The sequence below is a fragment of the Phyllostomus discolor genome, chromosome 6 (assembly GCF_004126475.2).
Source record: "Phyllostomus discolor isolate MPI-MPIP mPhyDis1 chromosome 6, mPhyDis1.pri.v3, whole genome shotgun sequence".
NCBI lineage: Eukaryota > Metazoa > Chordata > Mammalia > Chiroptera > Phyllostomidae > Phyllostomus > Phyllostomus discolor.
Window position 1 is genome coordinate 107978064 of NC_040908.2, and position 21991 is coordinate 108000054.

Below are 21991 nucleotides of genomic sequence, written 5' to 3' on the forward strand. Positions count from 1 at the left end.
ATTCCCTTAGATTGATATATATCAATATATATGATACATATCATATATAAATATGTGAGAGAGAGTGCCTTTAAGTTGTTATAATGTGTGTGATGTCTTATCTCTGTAATACAAATTTAAAAATTTTCTCATATTTTTAGTTATCATGAATTCTCCATAGTATGTAGAAAAATATTCTTTCTTAGTTTTGACTGCTGAAGAGTTTGTACAGGAACATCTTTCTAAAACAAAGAAAGCTTTATGTAGTCAAGTTACAATCAAACTACATTAGGTTAGCTATACTATCATAACAACAACGGCAATACACAATACATAATGTATTTACATATATAGATAGATATAGATTAGATATAGATATAGGTAGATATAGGTATAGATCCACCCATTGATGACAAAGCAAAAGTCATGTGACAGAGGACTTGTCCAGAAAGGTGAGAAGAAAATGTAGATGGGTAGCAGAGGATCAAAGTAAGGTACAGATTTTGTATTTTGTCCTGATTTTTATGGGGAGCTTTGGAAGTTTTCAGAAGTTACCTGATCATATTAATACATTAAAACTATCCCTATGGTTTCTGTAAATAAAATAAAATCTAGAATGTAAAGAAGAAAAAGGAGAAATTAGACATCCATTATGGACTGGGTAAGAGATTGTAATGATTTAAAATAGAAAGTAAGACTTAATGATTATTATATTATATATAAAAGAAAGAGAAAAATTAAAGGTGAGCCCCAGGTTTTACGACCTGTGGAAATGGAAGGATTGGGTCCTGTGTCACTCAGCCTTGGGGAGGGCAGATATGAAGGGTAAAATCAAGGCTCAGTTTTGGACATGTTAATACTATATACCCTATGTGCTTAGAGTGAAGTCCAGGGTAGAGATTAAAATAAGATTTGGGGGGAGCCACCCACACTTGATAATAATAGGACTAAATTACAAGAAATTTGGAATGGGGGGATGGTAAGGTAAAGGAGAGAAAGTCTGAAGTAAGGTAAGTTTGGTTTTGAAATTGTTAAATTCAAGATGCATAAGAGACATTTAAGTGAACAAGTCCAAGAAACTGCTGAGAAGATCAAAGAGAGTTTGGTGTTTGAAGTACAGTTTAGGACAGCCAAGGGCAGGGCCCAGGGATCAAATAAATAAGGGGAAGTTGAGAACTAAACCAAGAAGTCCTGAATGTTAGTATTAAGTACACTTAAGACCCAAATACAAGTGATGCCAGAAACAAACATAAAAAGAATGATTCAAAATGAAGGGGTGGTCAATAGTTCTAATGTTACAGAGAAGTCGAATTACATGGAATGAAGAGTCTTTATCACTGGATATGGTAACTGGTTTGGCTTTAAAAAAAAAAAAGAAAACAATTTTAGTACTGATATCTTTGAGGAAGCTTTTTATCTCCCAAAGGCCCAAGCAAAGAAGGAAGTCAGTGTTCATTCACCTAGTAGAACTCTAAGTAGTAGATATAGGAGGCCACAGAGTAAACTTTGATATAATATACGAATTACCAAAATGCAAGCAGGACACCCATAACTGAGGATCCTATTGGTACCAAGAGCATTGAGACCCCATAACAGCCTTTTGAAAACTTCCACTTGGGATGGGTCTCAGTTCTTAAGATCTTTCTTGCTTGCTCTGCCCAAGTTTCATACTCCTGAATCTACTACATACATAGCCACAAGTTTATGAACTGGACTGCAGGAGCAGGCAGGGGAGCCCTGGGCGGTGGCAGCCCTGCCACAAGGGCTGGGCAGTGCCACCCAAGGACTGGGCTGCCAAGCATGGAGCAAACTGGTCTTGAGGAGTGTGTGAGGAGCAAGGCCCCCTAGAGGGCAGCAGAGCCTCACAGGGCCAGGGAGAACTACTGTACCAAACCAGGGGTTAGCGGGCAGCTTCACAAAGAGACACAAGGGGGCAATAGACACTTTTATGGAAAATAGAATCGAAATGAAATGTAGTGGATTAAAGGAACAGTTACACCAGAGGTAGAAAGATCTAAGTTGTATACCAGACAACAAAAACAAATGGGCTAAAAAAAGGTGAGTTGGGCACTGGTCCATCATAGGCCAGCAAAGTTCTCTGCTTGGTGAATGTGAATGCTTGTACCCAAACAATAATAATAAATAGGTACTATTTGTTGAAAATCTATTACTTATGCTGTCTCTTATGAACTAGTTGATATTTTAGGCACCAGAGAGGTGAAGATGAATACACCAGATAACTCCTGTTCTCACAGTAGAGCCAGAGACGTAAGCAAATGATTAGAGAATTGTAGTGGTTTTAAGTCTCTGTTGGGGGTGCATAAAAAGAAGTAATTACAGGAGAGGTGACTGAAAAGGCCTCAAAGAAAGAATAACATGATGGTGTTATTCTGGTTGTGGTAGGTTTTTCCTCTTCTTCTCTGATTTCTCTCGGTCTTCCCTGAAATAATCTTTCACCTCACCTCATTCATTCATTCTTTCATTCAGCACATTTCTCTACTGAGCCCTGCCAGAGTTCAGTCACTGTTGTGGGCATCGGGTTGCAGCTGTGGTGTCTGACATGGCAATTACAGGCAAGGCAGTGAGCTTGCCCCTGTTGGTTTTCTTCCTCCTCCCCTCTCTGCACCCTGCTCTCTCTCTAGTGACAAAGGAGAAAACTTGGGCCTTCAATTCTAGTAAGTCTGGTGAGGACGAAAGGTGACAGAAAAACACCATGCCTTTCACTTGACTAACTGTTATTGTTTATGCATTCAACAAATAGTGATTGTGCACATGAGCTAATCTTCTGCCTGACATGCCAGGTTAAGTTCAAGATCCACCATGACATTTCCCATTTTAATCCTAGGATCTTTCCGTCTTAGCCATACATTGATGTTGTTTTCTTCATCATCGATTTAATGTCTTCTCTTTATGTCATCCCCATTAGATTCTAAGATGGCTCTCAAGGAGCTCAGAGCTATGCAATGTACCTTCCTATGCCCACTCAGAACCAAGCACTGTGCAAAGTATCAAGAAGATGCACCATATGTGTCTAAGTATATTATTTATAATCAGAAGGACCCAGTTTTGAATTCCAACATCAACATTCATCAGCCTTGTGAATTATAATTCTCTTTTAAATAACATCATCACTATCCTTCTCCAGGGTTCCAAAGATGTTCAAGAACATCCTAAAGTGCTATAAAAACATAATATAAAATGCATAAAGACTCCTAACACAGGCCATGTTTTCTCTCCCTCCATTTCTTCCCATTCTTTGGCTTCTCCTGGAGTTTTTATTTTTTTCTGAATTGAGTTTTCTTTTCCCTTTCATTGCCCCTTTGGTAATTTGACTATTTTCTTCTACCTCACATTTTAGGGCACAATCTTTAGAATTCAGCAGAGCAGGCATGGACCCTGGCTCTGCCTTACTGTGACTTGGAGCAGATACTTAATGACTCTTGCTCACTGTCTTTATCTGTAATATGGGAATAAAAATAGTACCTACTTCATAGCATCTTTGTGAGATTTCATTACATTAAGATCCATTTAAAACATCAGTGCTGTGAGTTAAGTAACATTGCTTCTATTATTCAAAGAGAAAATTAAGGAAAGTTATATAAGTTATCCCGTATCATACAGCTCCAAGTGATAGTGCTAGGAAATCAAAACTATGTTAATTAATTCCAAAGTCAGTCCACTTAATTACTATGATTTGTTGCCTATTTCAAGTCGACTAAAGTGAAATAGTTTAGAAAAATTTGAAGAACTATTGTATATCTATACATGTGTGTGTTTGTTTATGATTAATAAGAGATAAGTATGTTTGTGGTTATACATGTATATGTACATTTATAGTATATATTATGCTATTATATAGCATACATTAATTTGTTACACTCTGCCATGATAAATTCCTATATTTCTAGATCACCAAAGAAGTCCTAGTTCAATATCTAAGTCCATAAGAAACACTAGTGAATTTACCATAGAAAAGACCTTACAGAATAATTTGTAAGTAATGTTTCCTTGGATATCTCCCATTATGAAATCAAAACAATCTCATTTTCAATGTATCGTGATAGACACTGAGGGATGTGGAATTTGCTTGGCAAAATGGATGAGAGATGGCAAAACTAGTAAATCCTTCTGTTAACAATATATGTTGACTATAAGAAAGTACATTATTCCCAAACCAGGAGAAATATAATTTCCTTTATTAAAATGACACTATTAAACAATGCGATGAAGAATAGAAGGAAAGTAGAAAGGTAGTATGAGTCATGCACTTGTGATTGTCTTATGTTGTCCAGTGTAAAGAAAGCTCATGTAACAGCACAACTCATCAGCCCCAGGGCTTCCCTGTCCTTGGGTCATCCCCACCCTTAGGAGCTGCACCACAGAAAAATGCCCTCCCTTCACCTCACCCCTCACATACCTACCGGAACCAGGAGTACCCCAACGTCCCTCTACCACTCCTACCTCATCTTGGTCTTATAAAAATCAAGTGGTTTTAAAGTCTGAGAGAGAGGGAAACCAAGATCCTTTGGCAAAATTTGGAAACACTTTTGATTTGTTCATCAGTAGTCAACAGACAGAGGAATGGAAAGAAGAATGAAAAGACATGTCTGAAGGTGGGGCAGGAGTGACCAAGGGTCAGGGAGAAGACTAGAAGACTGGCAAACAAAACAACTTTGTTGAGATAAGAATTGCTGAATGAACCTCTGTGTAAAACAGAAAGGGAAAGAGAGCTAGATGAACAGAGTCAGGTTTAGATAAATATTATTGCCTTGCCTTTGACAAACATTGTTGCTTTTACCATTTTCACAATTGTACTCATGCATAAAAGCAACTACTGTATACAAGGCCCTATACTAAGTGCTTGTGAAAAGAACAGGCATGCCCTTGCTGTCGTGAAGTTTACAGTCCAATGAAAGAGACGGATAACAAACTAGTGAACAAACGACTAATGGTAATTTGTAATAACCAGTGTTATGAAGAAAGAGACTATGACTCTAATAAAGATCAACAGGGGAGAAAGGCTCAGTTGTAGTGAAGAGAAGAGCTTCATCTATCTCCATAGCATTTTCAAATCCAGCCTAAGTCACAGCAGCATAAGTTAGGGTGTGGGAGGGAATAGATCATGAGAGCTGAGTCTAAATGGAAGTAAAAATTAAAGATTAATTAACCCACAAGATTTAATGGAGATGATACAGGGTATGTCCCATATGAAGACTCATGGTTTCAGAAGTATTAGGAGACATGTGGGGGAAAAGTGAAAACAAGGCAAAATATTTTATATTAGGACTGTCAGAAAACCCTGCCTGGTTATAGAAATTATTAGTAAGGAAAAAAAGACAGATATGAAAGTAACACTATTTTGCACTCTATTAAGATCAAGAATTTTACATAAATTGTCTGACTTAATCCTCAACATTTCTATTTTGCAGATGGGGCAATTGTAACTCAGAAAGCAATAGCAAGTCTGGTAATAACAGCTAGGTAATTTATGATTTCCATTCCTGTTTTTTTCTTCTATATTTTTATTGTTGACACTATTACAGCTGTCTCCATTTTGTCCCTTTCCCCGCTCCCTCCACCCTTACCTCTGGCCATCAACACAATATCGTTTTTGTCCATGAGTTATGCACATATATTCTTCAGCTAACTCCTTGACCTTCTTCCAACCAGTCCTCCACAACCCCCATGACCTCTGACAGGTGTCAGTCTCTTCCATGTATCCATGCCTCTGTCCTATTTTGTTCTTCAGTTTATTTTGTTCATTAGATTCTACATAGAAGTGAGATCATCTATTTGTCTTTCTCTGGCTGGCTTCTTTTATTTAGCATAATTGGCTAGAAGGGAAACTGAGATTCAGGGGTAGAGACAAGTTTTGTGATACTTAAAGTTCATACAGTTTGGCTGGTAGTTACAAAAACAGTCATGAGGATGTAAAGTATAGATAGGAGATACAGTCAATAAAAGTGTAATAACAGTGTATTGTGTCAGGTGGGGGTGATCACTTCATAAGGTATCTAAATGCCTAACCACTATGAGTACACCTGAAACTGATATAATATTGAATATCAATTAAATTGTCATTCAACTGCAATTGAAAAATATTCCAATTTAAAAAATAGAAATATAAGGTTCATTCAATTTGGGAAGCTCTATTTAAGAGAAAAATTATCAAATGTGAGTACAGAGATAAGAACAGAGACTTATAAGAAATTGATTTGAGGAAAGGGCTCTGGTTCTCCATCAGCTTCAAAGCAAATCTGTTTCCATGGGGAAGCACGGAGGTTTGGGCTCCAACAGACCCCAGGCTGAGAAAGTCAAGCTGCTGAGGGTAAACTGTAATCAAGGCCAGCACCCAAGAGAGATCAGGCTTCCTGTCTACTTGGATGGAAAGAGTCAGAAAAGAGCAAAGGCAGGGGCTCCAGCCAGTAGATCAGGAGAAAAAAGAAAGGGTTTGAAAAATAGCAGTTGCTTGTGTGCTTTAAGCCATTTAAAGATGAACCAGGCTCAACAAATGGCCCAGCTAGCATTTGTCACCAGCATTTTTAGTGAGAACCAATATGCACATGGTTAACCAACCCAGTAACCTTGCACAAGATGTTTAATCTCCCTGTGTCCTAGTTCTTCCCCACTCGTGAAACAGGGATGAAAACAGAACTTAATTCATAGGGATGTTGCAGCGATTACATCAGTAATTTGTCTGGTATATTCCAAGTGCTCAGAAATTATTGGCTCTTGCTGTCATTATTATCCATCTTGATCTGACGTCAAAGTTCTTTCCGTTGTTCACACACAAAAAATGTTAGGAAAAATTTCCGTTGGAAAATGAATCCTCTGTCTTTAGGAAGAAAAATTATTTTGTCTGAAAATTCCTCAATCTTAAAATAGAAGCTTGCAACTTTTAATTAATGATTTACTACAATGTTCCTTTAGGCTGACCCTGTCCTGATATGGAGACACTCCCTTTGGGAAACATTATGTTCCTCCCTGGAAAGTTTCCCTTTGGAGGATGTTGTGTAAGCCTGTGAAGCACCTTAGGATTAGTTTTAAATCTGGATCTTCCTGGGTTTCTGTTGATTTCGAAACAAGCAGCAAAGCTGAGCGAAAGCACACAATGAAAAGGCAATGACTTGAGATGATTCATTTCTGAAAACAAGTTCTCATCATAGGTGGCATTAAAATACATGTTTTGGGAATTTTCTAGAAGTGAAATGAAAGGCTTTACTCAATACAAAATTTAACACATTTCCATAATATTGCTATGCTGCAATTTATTAAACTATTCTCTGGTGGTTTGTTTGTTCTTATTTTGTTTAGTTTTTGCTATTTTCCATAACACCAAAGGGAAAGATCTTTGTACAGAAGCCTTTGAGCAGCTGTTGAATTATTTCCTTAGAATAAATTTGTATGAATAGAATTCCTGGGTCAATATAGCTGATTCTGTACATTTTAATTGTTTATCTGCACTGCTTTCCCACCTGTCAACCTCCACCTTCCTTCCATTTCACAGAGGACAGAGTAATATGTTCCTTGGCAGTTTCTCAAATACTTTCGCAGCTTATGTTCATTATTGACATTACCTTCCAGGACCATTTGACCAATTAATCATGGTCAATTTTCATTTTTAATCTGAAATCTTTGAATGAATCAATTTGACACTTCAAGTCTGGGCAAAAGCTCTTTTTCTGCACATAGAGACCACAAGATCTGCTGGAACACGTAGAAAAAAACATTCTAATATATTTACTTCCTTATAGATACACAGAGGGTGAAAGATGAGACTGAAATAAGGAATTAAGTACCAATATTACTTGGTGATATTGAACTAGATCAGGTTACTCTTTTCCTCTAAACTGAGGATCTGTAAGGACTTTCCTTCTGTATTCTTCTAGAATTCTCCTTTGGCCAATTGGACTTGAACAATTGACTTGGGCTTCCTTCCAGCTCTCTTTGTAACACCTGAGGGTTGTTGAAATATTCCACCACCTCATCCTGTCTGTCTCCTGGTATCACGGTGTCCCACATGTTGACACTGCCTGGCAATTCTAAGTATTGCCTCTTCTACTGCCTTCAGATTTCTGTGTGTTGCTGTGTGGGTGGACATGGCAGTCTGTGTGCATGTTAGCAGGGCGCCAGGAGGGTGGTCATTCCACTTCACCATTGTGTGGTCTGATTTTGACCTTTGAAAGCATAAGTTTTCCTCTTCCTTTCATGTATGACATTTCAGTCTCTGAAATGGGTTATAAGATTATTTAAATAAGTTTATTTTTTCAGCATAAAATGAACAAAAAAGTGAGGTTGTTAATAAAGCACATGAAGCTTAGAAGTAAAACTCTGGTTTCTAGTCCCGCTTCTGTGATTTATTATCATTTATGGGGCATTGGCCACACTATGAGGCTATCTAAGCCACAGGTTCCTTATCTGAAGGATGAGGATAATAATCACATTACTCAGTGTGTTGAGATAATTAAATGGTAATGAGAAAGTCTTCTATAATATTTTAAATGATATTCAAATGTATATCTCAGTTTCTCTCCTTACTTTATCACTGTCAGGATCTGAAGTTAGGGTAGTCAGAAAGGTAATGTGGCAATAAATCTGGAAAATAAAATATATTGTGCTGCATTTAGCTTCATACATTTTTAACTTAGAAATTGTTTCTGGGTAATTTTTAATCTATCACCTATGGGTAGGCATTTGATCTGAACTTTGCCTGTCTGGAGTCCAAAGCTGAGGTCTAAGCTGGGGTTTGAGGAACCAACATGGAAACAGGGTAGGATGTATCCAAAGCTGTTATAAAGGTTTATAGCGGTACAAGGAAGGTGAGGCAATGATTGGAGCAAAGTCAAGATTAAAAACTAAAGGCAGCAACATGCTGTCCAAAACCAGAGAGGCACTGGAAAGGGAGAGCTAAGAAAAAAACTTGTCTCCAATGGTTCCTATAAGAGGACTTCAATATAATGGTACCTGAAAGAGAATGATGGTACCTAAAACCATCATTGAGAAGAGTCCAAACCACTTTCACCTGTATCTGTAACTGACTGGGTAAGGGATAGTTAGCACATAATGACCCTGAGCCTTGTTTTCTTCATTTGCTTTTTCTTGGCATTTTCTTTGTCTGGTGACTTGAAGAGTAATTGAGAGAAATCCTTGGCAAATAAATACATGCCGACCAATGCCAATTCTGCAAACGTGTGACCAAAAGCTTTACCAAAGTGTTTACTTAAGTGCTCTGACTTGTGACAGTTCCTGCTAACTAATCTAAATTTAGTTTTACTTAGAAAATGTAAAACTAAACCCATAGTAACTGGTTATTTTTGGTTCCTGGATCCAGTTACAATATGGTGGGGGGACACTTCATCACACCAGCATGAAATTCCCCTGACACCCTCTTGTGTCCTATAATTCAACTCAATTCTGAAACTGTCTACCCAGAGATAGCATCAGGCCCCACAGGTTAAACCAGTCCTAAACCTAACTTATCACCTGTGCTGATGGACAAGCTGTAGACTGGAGGCTCCAGTGACCTCCTCCTTGGACTTTAGATGCCAGCTCTAAGTCCAGGTTGTTACCTGTACTTCTGACTGACTGGCTATAAATCAGAGGTCCCCACAGTCCCCTTATCCCTTTCTCCTCCAAACCCCACCATCATCTATTTTGCTTAATTTGCTAGAGTGGCTCCCAGAACTTACAGAATTATTTTAGTTGCTAGATAATTAGTTCATTATCAAAGGACATAACTCAGGAACGGCCATATGAAAGAGATATAGGAGCTTCCACATCCTCTCCACATGCCCCTCTATTCCTGTGCCACTGCTTGTTCACCAGCCCGAAGGACAGCTTTATTACTCTCAACACTTGGGAAACTCCTAGGGTATTTGGAAGCTGTGGACCACGAACCACAGTCATCAGACTGACCAAATGTATTTTTTTAATAATTTTTCCTTATAAATCACAATATGGCCTGGCTATGACTGTAATTAGTATGGCTTCAAGTAAGTAAACAGTGACATTTGTACCAGGGTTATGGGAGCCAACTGTTTCATCACTCTCTAAATAAAGATTATTGGGAAAACAGTACTTTGTTTTACCCAGGCTATCTACCCCTTTTTTCTTAAACACATCTAATTCTATGAAGACTGTAATAGTGTGTATGAACAGGAACAATATTTTAAAAAACAAGATCAATTACATAAGACTAGATTATTTGTCAGTAAGTTGCTTCTTTAGAGTCTTCATAAATACACACACACACACAACTTGTAAATATCCAAATCTAAGTAAATGCTATAAATAACCTTCAAAGGTCTAGGGCTCATCCTGGATAGAAAAAGTAATAAAAACAAAGTTAAGAGGTAGGATTTGGTATTAGAGAATCTAAAATCTAGTTCAAAGTGGTTTACATGATAAGGAAATTAATCTCATATAAAAAGAAGTTTTAAAGTTAAAAAGGCTAATTCAGTGTTCAGAGACATTGCCCAGAACTTACATTCTTTAATTTTTCAAGTTTTTAGAATGTTAGCTTTGCTTCTCTCATGCCTGCAAAATGACATGGTTGTGGCATTGTCAGGTATCACATCCAGACAACTGTCCAGAGCAAAAAGGGATTCTGTTTTCCAGCTAAAACAAAAAAAAAATTGTTCTTATAAATCTTCAGAAGAATTAGTTTATTGGGTTACAATTATCATCTTAACCTAATAAAGACCTAACTTCCCAAGGTAAGGAGGAGGCAGATTTTTAGGAAGAATGTGGCCATGCTAGGGAGGGGCAATTTTTTTTAAATGAGTATCTTTTATACAAACTTCCTAGTTTCAGTTATTCACTTTCTGCCAATCATGTCCCCCATATTTTTTGCTCACTCTATAAGTTTCCTGCCCAAAGAAGCTATTTCACTTTTCCATCCGTACTTTCACAAAACTTAGGTTGCATCAGTTCTACCATCATCCCACTTGCAGCTTAATCAAGAGACCTAATGTCATTTAATATGAGTTTGCTGCTCTTTCCTCCTTCCCATCTGAAGTTTTCCCCATAACTTGGTTCTCCTTTTATTCACTCATTCATATGTGCATCCATTCGACAAATATCACCTGTAATTAGCATGGCGGCATCATAGGCACTGTAAAGACCACAGTGAAGGAACAGTCCTAAATCCATGCCTTCATAGAGCTTACATTCTTTTGAATATTCTACTGGAGAAAAATAGTAAATAAAACAAATAACCAAAATATAAATTATGTTGGATAAGACAAATGTAGGAAATGGTAACAGGAAGAATGGATCATATTTGCATTTTAAAATAGGGTGCTCCTGGTAGGTTATGCTGAGAAAGTAACCTTTAGGAAAAGATAGAAGGTATCTAAGGATATTTTTTTGGAAAACATTGAAGGCAGAGAAAATGGCCATAGCAAAGACAACACACCATGATGGAAGGGTGCCTGTGGTAGGGGGCTCTAAGTAAGGACAGATGCAGGACCAGAATGGGAAGCTATTACAGTTTTCAAAGTTATGAGATGATGGTGACTTGAACCGAAGTAGTAAATGGAGGTGGTAAGAAATGGTCAGATTCTGGGTTATGTTTTGAACATGGAGCCTTCAGTGTAGCTACTCTTCAATTATGAAGTGTAAGGGAAAAATTGTGGTCTCCCCTTTTTCACAAGTATTTTATATCAAAATTTCTACATTAGTTATTCCCTTTACTCACATCTTTAATTTTTTCTTTCTTCCTTGGTATCTTGACTTAAGTCTACAAAGTTGCCTCATTTTGTAATTATTAAAATAAAAACAAAAAAACAACAAAGCTCTTTGAAGATTGTTACCTTCCCATTGCATTCATTTATTCATCCATGCATTCATTCACAAGGTCTACTCACTCTGATCATCTTTTTTAATTCTCCAGTCATCCAGTTTTGTGCTCAATCTCAGCCTTGAGAGTGCCTTCTGGACTGCAATCTTTTGTATGAAAAGCCTTTAATGGGCTTGCTACAACATTTGGAATGACCTGTTCTATAATTGTTTCAAGTGTCCCTCACTCAATAATTTACTTTTTCTGCACCTTATTGGCCAAAAAGTACTCTTTTCTTTCCATATCATTTTCTCTGCTCATACCATACCTGTATTCTGAATAACAACAGGTAGTTGAGGAAAAAGAGGGTTTAAATTTGCTTTGTAAATAGGATGCTTTCATAATGATTTAAATAGAGCTTTCCTTGAAGAACATCCTCCTATCCACTTATTTCCCAGCCTTACCCTCCAGCCCCATTAGTATCTATTCCATATTGAATTACTAAAATTAAAATGTACTGAACTAATAAAATTAATAAATGTTCGACATTTTCAATCTGCTGTTCACTGTTCACTGACTTCTAAGAGAGATCATATTGTTTGCTTTTACTCTGAATACTTTAAAGAATGATAGGATGCCCTGAATGGGTAGCTTAGTTGGTTAGAGTGCTGTCCTGATTTGTCAGGGCTGCAGGTTTGATCCCTGGTCAGAGCACATATAAGAATCAACCAATGAATGAATCAATAAATGGTAGAGCAAATGGATCTCTCTCTCTCTCTCTCTCTCTCTCTCTCTCTCTCTCTCTCTCTCTCTCTCTCTCTCTTCCTCTCTTCCTCTCTCTCTAAAAAAAAAAGAATGATGGGTTAAGTAAAATATGTATACAATGATTTCCACCCATATAGGGAAATATCTCCCTGTAGTTTTCACTAAACTGAATGATACATAGCTTGGGAGAGGAAAAAAGGCTATGTATAGAAGTTCAGAAAAATTAACTCATTGCTTCTCCTTCAAAGAGTAGAGTTTGGCACACAGTAGAAGTCAGCATGGGAGAGATGATAAGAGAAAATTATTTCTCAAGATAATTTTATCTATAGGAGAGAACAAAACCTTAAGCAGAACAAGCCCTTGACAAAATTGTAGAGTCAAGGAAATGTGCCTCTAGTGCCTTCAGCTTTCCCCTTTTCTATTCCCTTTTCCCTTCCACTATGGAAACCTCTAGCATCCCTATCCTGTCTTCCTCCACTCATTTCTAGCCATGTTCTCAGAGAGTCTGCAATACCAACCTAAAAAAATCCCTCCAGCTTCAGGAATCATCCCCCAGTTCTTGCTTTTTTACCTTATATACACATTTTTTAAAATTTCTTCATTTTATTCTAGTGTTTCATCTCATTCTCGACTCACTTATTCATTCTGGACCACATAGCCTATATATAAATGTCAACAATCCTATGTTTATTAGATATTGATAGGAAAGGAGAAAAGAGTGAGGAAATGGAATTTTTTATTGAAACCGTAATGGAAAAATTATATTTTCTATCTAATCCTGAGAGAGTCTTACCCCCATATCTTTCAATTTACCAGATGACCATAGGCTCTTGTGGAACTGAGTAAAAGGAGCTAAAGCTTCCTGGGTAAAGGAGTTATGAAAGAAACAACAACAAAAATCTTCACGGAAGGTAGCTAAAGCTAATTTCAAAACAAATCATTCTTAAATCTATTAAAAGTTTGTGATATTTTTATGTAAAGGTTATGGCCCAGAAATCAAAGTGTCAAAGCTATGTGGGGCACAAATCTAAATGTCTGGAAACTGTATCATAAAAAAAAAACACATTCAAAAACTCTGAATTTAGTATCTGGCATTTGGTAGGTACTCAATAAATGTTTCAAGGAAATACTTACATTAACAGTGTTATAAAAGTTTTTGAACAGGTATGATGAGCAAGTCTGTAGGCCCCTCTCTCCACTGACTTCAAATTCTGCATGCTCTCTGTGAACACTTAAACCATGCTCATGGTATTTGCAACCATTAAGTTCATGGCTCCTCAGTGAATAACCATTTTCCAACCTCCAGATTCTTATAGCCATGTGTCTACTGAATAGTCCACTTGGGTATCCTACTAGCTTCTCAAACTCAATACTCCAAAATGAAGCTTTTTTATGTCAGCCCCCAAATATACTCATTTTCTATATTTTCTTAACTCAGTTGTAAGTACACCACCCAAGGCAGTAACTGGAGTAGCATTCCACTCACCTTTCTCTTACACTCATCATCTAGTAGATCCTACTCATTTTACCTCCCCCATATTTTTGAAACTGTACCTTTTCATTCATATCATCATTACCCTAATGCATTATCTCATCATCCTTCACATGGACTATTGCCATAGTATGAGTCTATCTGTAGTTTTGTTCCATCAAATTCATAGTATTTTGTCTAAATGTCATTCTGACCACACTTTTTTTCTTAGCTTAAAATGTCACAGAGGAATCGCATAACCTACAGGATAAATTCATCCATAAACTACATTTTATATATGCCTCTCCATCCACACTGCCTATTTTACCTTGTCTCATTTTATTCCTGATTACCATAAAAAATGCTAAACACTGTTTCCCTATGTACACCATGTGGCTAAGACTATCTATGTGTTTGCTCTTGATTTTTCTTCTGCCTGCCTACTTATCTTTTCACACTGTTCCCACTCATCTTTCAAGATTTATCTTAGGTGTTGTATCTCACTAAAATTTTCCTGCCATTCTAGTATTTGGTAGGTAGGCCTTTTTGTATGTTCCTATAATAAAACTTCTCACATTGTTTAAAAATGTTCTGTTTACATTGCATCCTCCCACTCCTGGTTGTGAGCTTATCAATGGCATAGAGTTACCCACATGTTCCTTATCACAATGCCTTGCATGTGGAGTATTCAGTAAATGGTTTGAATGATCTAAACTAAGCATACATGGTACATCTATAGGAACCCAAATGAAGGAATAAAATTTAAAATCCTATACTAGGCCCTCCACTGGCTGTCTTTGCTAACTGTACCACTCATTTGCAAAATGGGGTCAAGGAGAGAAAAGCTAAATAACAAGCCTTCATAGTTTTGTTTCTAAAGTTACTGGCATTGTTACTTAAAGGGATGTTTAATAAGAAGAGCTCTGGAATCAGACAGGCCCAATTTCTAATCATGGGTTCCCCACCCATAAACACTATGAGCTTGCGCTTATTGACACTGATCCTAAATGCCTGTCTCTTTGGAATGAGGACATTAGTATCTTCTATATAGAGTAGTATTATGAATTAATGATAATGTACTGAAAAGTATCTGGCACATTCAAATGTAGCATTATGATTATTATTGCTACTGTAACTTTGAATATAATTCAGTAAAATAAGCATTTCATTTGACAAGTGAGTTAATATTAAAACAGTACCTCACAAGTATGTGTGTGTGCATGTATATACATATATTTTAGTAAGTGCTTAAAAGATATATTAATTTGTTATATAAGAAAAATAATTTATTTATTTTTAAAAAATATTTTATTTATTTTTAGAGAGGGAAAGGAGGGAGAAAGAGAGAAACATCAATGTGCGGTTGCTGGGGGGCCATGGCCTGCAACCCAGGCATGTGCCCTGACTGGGAATCAAACCTGCGACACTTTGGTTCACAGCCCGCGCTCAATCCACTCAGCTACACCAGCCAGGGCTTGAGAAAAATAATTTAGATTGATATTTAATACACTAAAAACTATTAAAAAGCTTAGACTATTTTAATTAAGTTCTATATTTCTGAAAAAAAAAACAAATAAAAAGAATTGTACATCTGCAGAAAGAACTGTGAAAGCATTATTAGTTACTTTAAAAGCACATTATTGGTGAATGGAATAATGAATATGTGAATGAATGAAAATGTGAATTATTTAAGTATATGGTAAACATAATTAAGCTGTAATTATAATTATAGACAAACAATAAAGTTCCCATCTGAAGGCAAGATGAGCTTCCCCAACTGAATGGCATTTTCACCTTCTTTTGAATATAAGAAATACTAGATAGTTCCAAAAAGTCAACTGTATCTTGCTTCACTGGAATGAGTTGGAATTTGTATTTTTTTGTTTTTTGTTTCATTTTGTTTTGTTTTGTAAAAGCTTTTACCAAATGAAGTTGAAGTTGGGCTTTGATAGCATAGGATGTTTAGGATGTATTTCATAACCATGGTTAACTGGCAGAGAGAGAAAAGAGCTTATGAGCATGAAGAGTATAGATATCCTAACTTATCTATGAAAGTTTTCAATTAATTGGCAATTAGGCTAACTCTTGAAGATATTCAAAAATACTTTAAGGATCCCTTTGAGTGACCACTCGTCATTCTAGTCCATTAATATTCTTTTAACCTTTGCTATAGAGTAGCATTTTGGTTGTAGGGCCCAATTGATAAATAAGCACAAAATATTTTCTATTGACATGTGGAATGCCATTCAATGATTGGGGTTTCACAAGGGATTCTCTTCTGAGGTGTGTTTTTTTTTTAATATATTGAGGTGAGGCTGGCTAAAAATTTATACAAGTTTCAGATGCACAATTCTACAACACATCATTTGTGCACTGTATTGCTGTGGCTGGGACATCCAGTGCTTTAAATAACAGTGGTGAAAACAGCCTGTCTTGTTCCTGATCTTAAAGGAAATACTTGTAGATTTTGCCCATTGAGTATGATGTTGGATATGAGTTTTTCATTTTATGGCCTTCATAATAGTGTGATATATTCCCTCTCTTCCCACTTTGCTGAGAGTGTTTATTACGAATGAGTGCTGAATTTTATCAAATGCTTTTTCTATATCTGTTAATATGATCATGTGGTTTTCATCCTTCATTTTGTTTATGTGGTGGGTCACATTTATTGATTTGCAGATATTGTACCAGCTTTAACACTACTTGATCATGGTATACATTTTTAATGCATCACTGAATCCTGTTTGCTAATAGTTTTTGAGAATTTTATCATCTATTTTCATTGGGGATATTAGACTATAATTTTCTTTCTTTGTAGTGCTTTTATCTAATTTTGGAATTAGGATAATAGTGCTCCTATGTCAGATGCATTAATGTTTACTAGAGTTATATCCTTTTGTAGGATTCATCCCTTTATCATTTTGTAGTGCCCTTCTTTGTCTCTTACTAGAGCCATTGTTTTAAAGTCTATTTTGTCAAATATAAGTACTGTTGCCCCAGCTTTTTCTTTTTATTTCCATTTACATGAAATATCTTTTTCCATCCCCTTTAGACTGTGTGTATCTTTCATTCTGAGGTGAGTCTCTTGCATGTGTATACACATGCACACACGCATATATATGTTTTCTTTTTTATAATATACATGTTGTTTTTAATGATTATGATTATTTGCAAACCCTATAACTAATGCAGTCCTAATTCTCCACAAAATGGTGATAAGTTCTAAGTTATAAATGCTTAAAAACAACTGATTTATCCTTCTGCCAGGCTCCTGGCTGTGCCTCTGCCCAACCTCTCCTTTCCCAATCTGCCTCAGGACTTACTTTTTGAAACACATTTGAACACAGCACCTTTAAAACAAAGAGCTACTGTACTCTGGTTTCCTCTTGAGCCCAGGGTAGTGACATGCTTGATATGGAGATGTTATGTTAAGGGAGATGAGGCTAAACACACTTTTAGTGAGTTGAAAAACTATCCATTTAAAACTAATTAAGATAATTAAAGAAAATGCTCATTTAATTAACATTCTAAATCTTGTTTTCTTATCTACTCAGCTACCCTATGCCTTTTGATTGGAGCATTTAAGCCATTTACATGTAAAGTGATTATCAGTAGGCACATATTTATTGCCATTTCATTCCTCTTACTATGTTCCTGTGTTTCTTCTCCTCCTCATTCTTCTCCTACCTCTTCTTCTTAAAGTAGGCCTTTTAACATTTCTTATAATACTGATTTGGTGGTAACAAACCTCTCTAGCTTTTTCTTATTTGGGAAGGCCTTTATTTCTCCTTCAATTTTAAACGATAGCCTTGCTGGGTAAAGTAGTCTTGATTATAGGCCCTTGCCTTTCATCACTTTGAATATTTCATGTCAATCCCTTCTGGCCTGAAATGTTTCTGTTGATAGTTGACAGTCTTATGGGAACTCCCTTGTAGGTAACTAAATGTCTTTCTCTTGTGGCTTTTAAGGTCTTCTTTGTTATTTTAATTATGATGTGTTTTGGAGTGGCCGTCTTTGGGTCCACCCTGTTTGGGATCCTCTGCATTTCTTGGACTTGTAAGTCTTTCTTTCACTGGGTTAGGAAAGTTTTGGTTATAGGACTTCTCATCAGCTAGGCTTCAGTTGGTTATTCAGGATAATCACTCTGTAATTTAGTTGTAATTCCAGTTTGGTCCTGAGAGGAGGTAAGTGTTGCTTCCACCTACTTAGTCTGGTTTGGTCCAATCCTTTACTTCTCTAATCAAGCCTTTAAGTTCTTTCCCTCTCATCTTTATGGCCTAGACATAAAGTCACTTGTGTACATACTGCCTGCTTCTGTTATTTCCCTCACTAGTCTGTGGGCTCTATCAGGTAAGACTTACGGATTATTTATCTCTATTGCCCCAGGACAAAGTCCATTGCCTAGAATTTAACAGATGCTCAATTAATGTCTACTGAATAAGGTAATCCATTCCATCTGCTTGGCTTAATTTAATGAGCCATTTTTATTCAAATACTAAATACTTTTAACATCTTTTAGGAGGAAAAAATAAGAAGAAGACCTTCAGCTCTGGCCAGTGTGGCTCAGTTGGTGGCAGCGTTGTCCTGTAAACTGAAAAGTTGTGAGTTTGATTCACAGTCAGAGCACATGCCTAAGCTCCAGGTTACCCAGTCAGGATGTGTGCAAGAAGCAACCAATCAATGTGTCTCTCTGACATCAATGTTTCTCTTTCTCTCTCTCCCTCTCTTCCCTACTCTTTAAAATCAATAAGCATGTCCTCACGTGAGGATTAAAAAAGAGGAAGACCTCTATCCCAGAACTAATAATTATTTTAATTTTGTTTTACTTAAATATTAATTTTGAGACAGCAGGAAAAGAAACTTTTTTTTAAAGTGACCATACCAAGGGTAAACAAGTGTTCTGATAGTGATTGTATCACTGACTGTTGAATACCAAAAGTAGATGAAGTGCCATAATATCAGGCTCCAGTTTTACAAGTAAAAAAAGGTGATGGAGATAATGAACTCTAAGAGTATTGGGCCCCTGCAAGCTCTACTGGCAGCTGTTTTCTACTGACTAGGCTGGTGACATTGGTAACGTCAGTTAAGTAAGTCTCAGTCACTTCACTTGGCAAATGAGGACGACAGTGCCTCTTTACCCCACAGTCTTAAACTGATGAATAAAAAAGAGACTTTCTATGAAAGTATGTTGGCTTTAAAAACTGTCATTCAAATATAATGGCTCAAATATTTGAACTGTCATTCAAATATCAATTCATCTGGATGAACCATGTAGGAAACTAATGTTGAAAATCTTATAACTTATTTTAGATGAAACATCTCAGTAACTTCTAGGATTGATGAATTGCCAGTTCTGATGCAAAAGTTGTTTGAGCCACCCTGCACAATTAAAGCAACCCAATCCTGACTTTCAAACTTCAGCTTAATGGTTATATAAACCTCTCACATCAAAGGAATATCTTTTCTCTTTTGGCGTCACCAGTCTCTAACATACGAGAGTGAACAAAAGTAGGTTTACAGTTGTGCAGAACAGAGTTTATTCTTATATATGTATATATTTATTAATTATTGTATTATTTACTTGTGTTATTTCTCTTCTTCTTATATTATTGCTATTATTTTGTATCCTTACATATGATTTATCTTTTAGGTAATGATGGCTGGTAACTTAACCTAATTTTGACCACCCCTGTAACGTTCGAACATAGTACCACTTCATGAAGGTTCTTTCATGGCAATAATTATTTTTTTAATAATTATGGAAGGCAAAAAGTATGGATTCTAAACTTGGACTTTCTGTGTCAAAAATCCTTGATAAATCTACCTAATCCTTACAATTTTAGGTTTCTTCCTCAGATACGTGGATATGATAATAACAGAGCCTCTGCCACAGGACTGCTGCCAGAATTAAATGAAGTAACATTCTCTCTGTCTGGCACATGGTAAACAGTAAAGAAATAATAATTCATTGATACTAATCTTTTTCTTAGATGGTAGGGATTGCACGGCTTTTACCACTAACTATTAAATATGATGAACTCACAGATTAATAAGTAATGTGAAAGGATAGATGACATATAGTTTAACCAAGAAATAACAAAATTGTCTCCACTGTTACTCATTTACCATCACAGTCATCTGATAAGTATCACAGGTCAGCTGTTGCTTTGAAAAACAGGAGCCCCTGTTTTGCCTTGGAGTGACCCTCTGCAGCCGCAGCTCTTCCTGAGCCTGGCCAGTTAAGCATACAATCACATCTCTCTGTTTGCTCCTGTCCTTGTTCATGCTCACTAGGTACAAAGACAGGAGATTGGCCCAGCACAAGTCGGAAATAGAGTGTTTCACCCCCAAAGGGAGTATGGGGAATGGTGGGAGAGCAACAATGAGCAGGTAAGCAAACTGTGAGTGGCCTGAGGTGGTGTGAACTAAATGTATGCAAGCTAGAGGAACAGGTGGCTCCCTGGTCTGGGTCCTCACTCAATTGTGCATCCCATACAGTGTGTCCAACCTGGGCCACCACTGGTTTTCTATGTGTGTTTGACTTGCAAAACCCATGCCATCTTCATGTAAAGTGATGGGAGCCTCCTGTTCTAGATGCTGCTGTTTCCCAGGGCTGTGTGCTTTGCATGTCTGAAGCCTTAGCTCACAGTCAGTTCTCCCATGGATTTTAACATATTGGTAAACTGCTTCTGGAGTTTGCAAAGTGGAAGAGCTTGGAGGAAATTCACATTTTGGGGTTATCCACTCACTTAAAAAAAAAACAAATTCAAAAGCCTAAGACTGGTTTTGAGAGAAGGACTACAACTGAGGGAAGATGCCAGCCCCTGATCCCAAACAAGCCTGGGAATTAATCTGACTTACTTTGAGCATAATGTGAACTCATAGCTGAAGGCAAATGCCATGCCAAACTATCGAACTGTAGAGGCAAGAGGCTTTTCGTGACTGAAATCAGGAAAGCTAGTCCTCCTCTAGCTACAGTAGCTTTGCATCTCCTTTACTTCTCTGTGTCTGGTGGTGAATACCCCCTGTTGCTGCGCTATGCATGTTCCTTCATACCAGGCACTCCCAACTGAGCTGTGCCCAGCAAGCTGGGGTATTTGGAACTCGAAACATCAACTAAGCTGTGCTGCATGAAATTAATGTGCTTTATTGCATGGGACTGGGTTTAAAGAAAGGGGCTCTGGAGATAAAGACTTTCAAGATTGGCATTAAACAGTTCCAGAATGCTGGAAAAGTCTAGAGGACAGGGAGTCATTTACCATGGCGTAACTCTCCACCTCTAATTTCTTGTGGCATTTCCTAATCTATCTGTGAGATGTGGAAGGGTAGCTCTTGCAAATCATCCTGGACTAAAGGAAAGGGGAAGTGCAGAAAGTAGAGTATATACCTGTGTGTGCATGTCCTGAGAGCAGAGCTTAAGAGCCAGCTCCATAGCAAGAACATAATTCTGCTGAATCCTGTTAAACTCTTACCCCAAATATTGTGTTTGCTTCCTCAGTAGGGGATCCTTCTGGTTTTCAAAACAATGTCTAACTTTCTTAAAGGACCACTGCATTGCAAACTTCTAGGAGACCATTCACATGGCTGTACATGAAAATGGTGCCTTTAACTGTACAACATACAGCCTGAGAAATCATTCATGGCAGCTCTGGTCAAGAGCTTGACCAACTTCATCCATGGCTCCCAGAGACAAGACAATGAGAGTGTTTGTGTAGGCACTTATTGTGCACATTGGTGTATCTGATGGTGTTATGCCTATGATCACTTTCTACAACTATTTTTGGATCTCAGTGCATCTGGAAGATAAGCCTCAAGGTTGTTTTGTGGTAGTAACTCAATAGACTGCTACTGAGCTTACTGGTTTCCTTCCATACGGATATGACAAAATGTCATAATTCCTGTCTTTGAAAATCAGTCAAATAGCACCTGAGTTGGCTGGACAAGGTGAAAATGAATGCATCAAACACAGGGGCTCTGTCCAGAGTGACTTAATGATT

General features: G+C 37.2%; 1 protein-coding gene across 2 annotated transcripts in view; it reads left to right on the plus strand.

Annotated features, from left to right (window-relative positions):
* The window catches only part of GRM5 (glutamate metabotropic receptor 5), a 475733-nt gene that overhangs the window by 437655 nt on the left and 16087 nt on the right, over positions 1 to 21991 (plus strand). Inside the window, exon 9 of one of the 2 annotated variants that reach the window (XM_028516315.2) lies at positions 20289 to 20384. The exons of the other annotated variant lie outside the window; for it this stretch is intronic. Coding sequence (XP_028372116.1) covers positions 20289 to 20384 — 96 coding nt within the window. The remainder of the gene's footprint in view (positions 1 to 20288; positions 20385 to 21991) is intronic. 2 annotated transcript variants of the gene reach the window in all.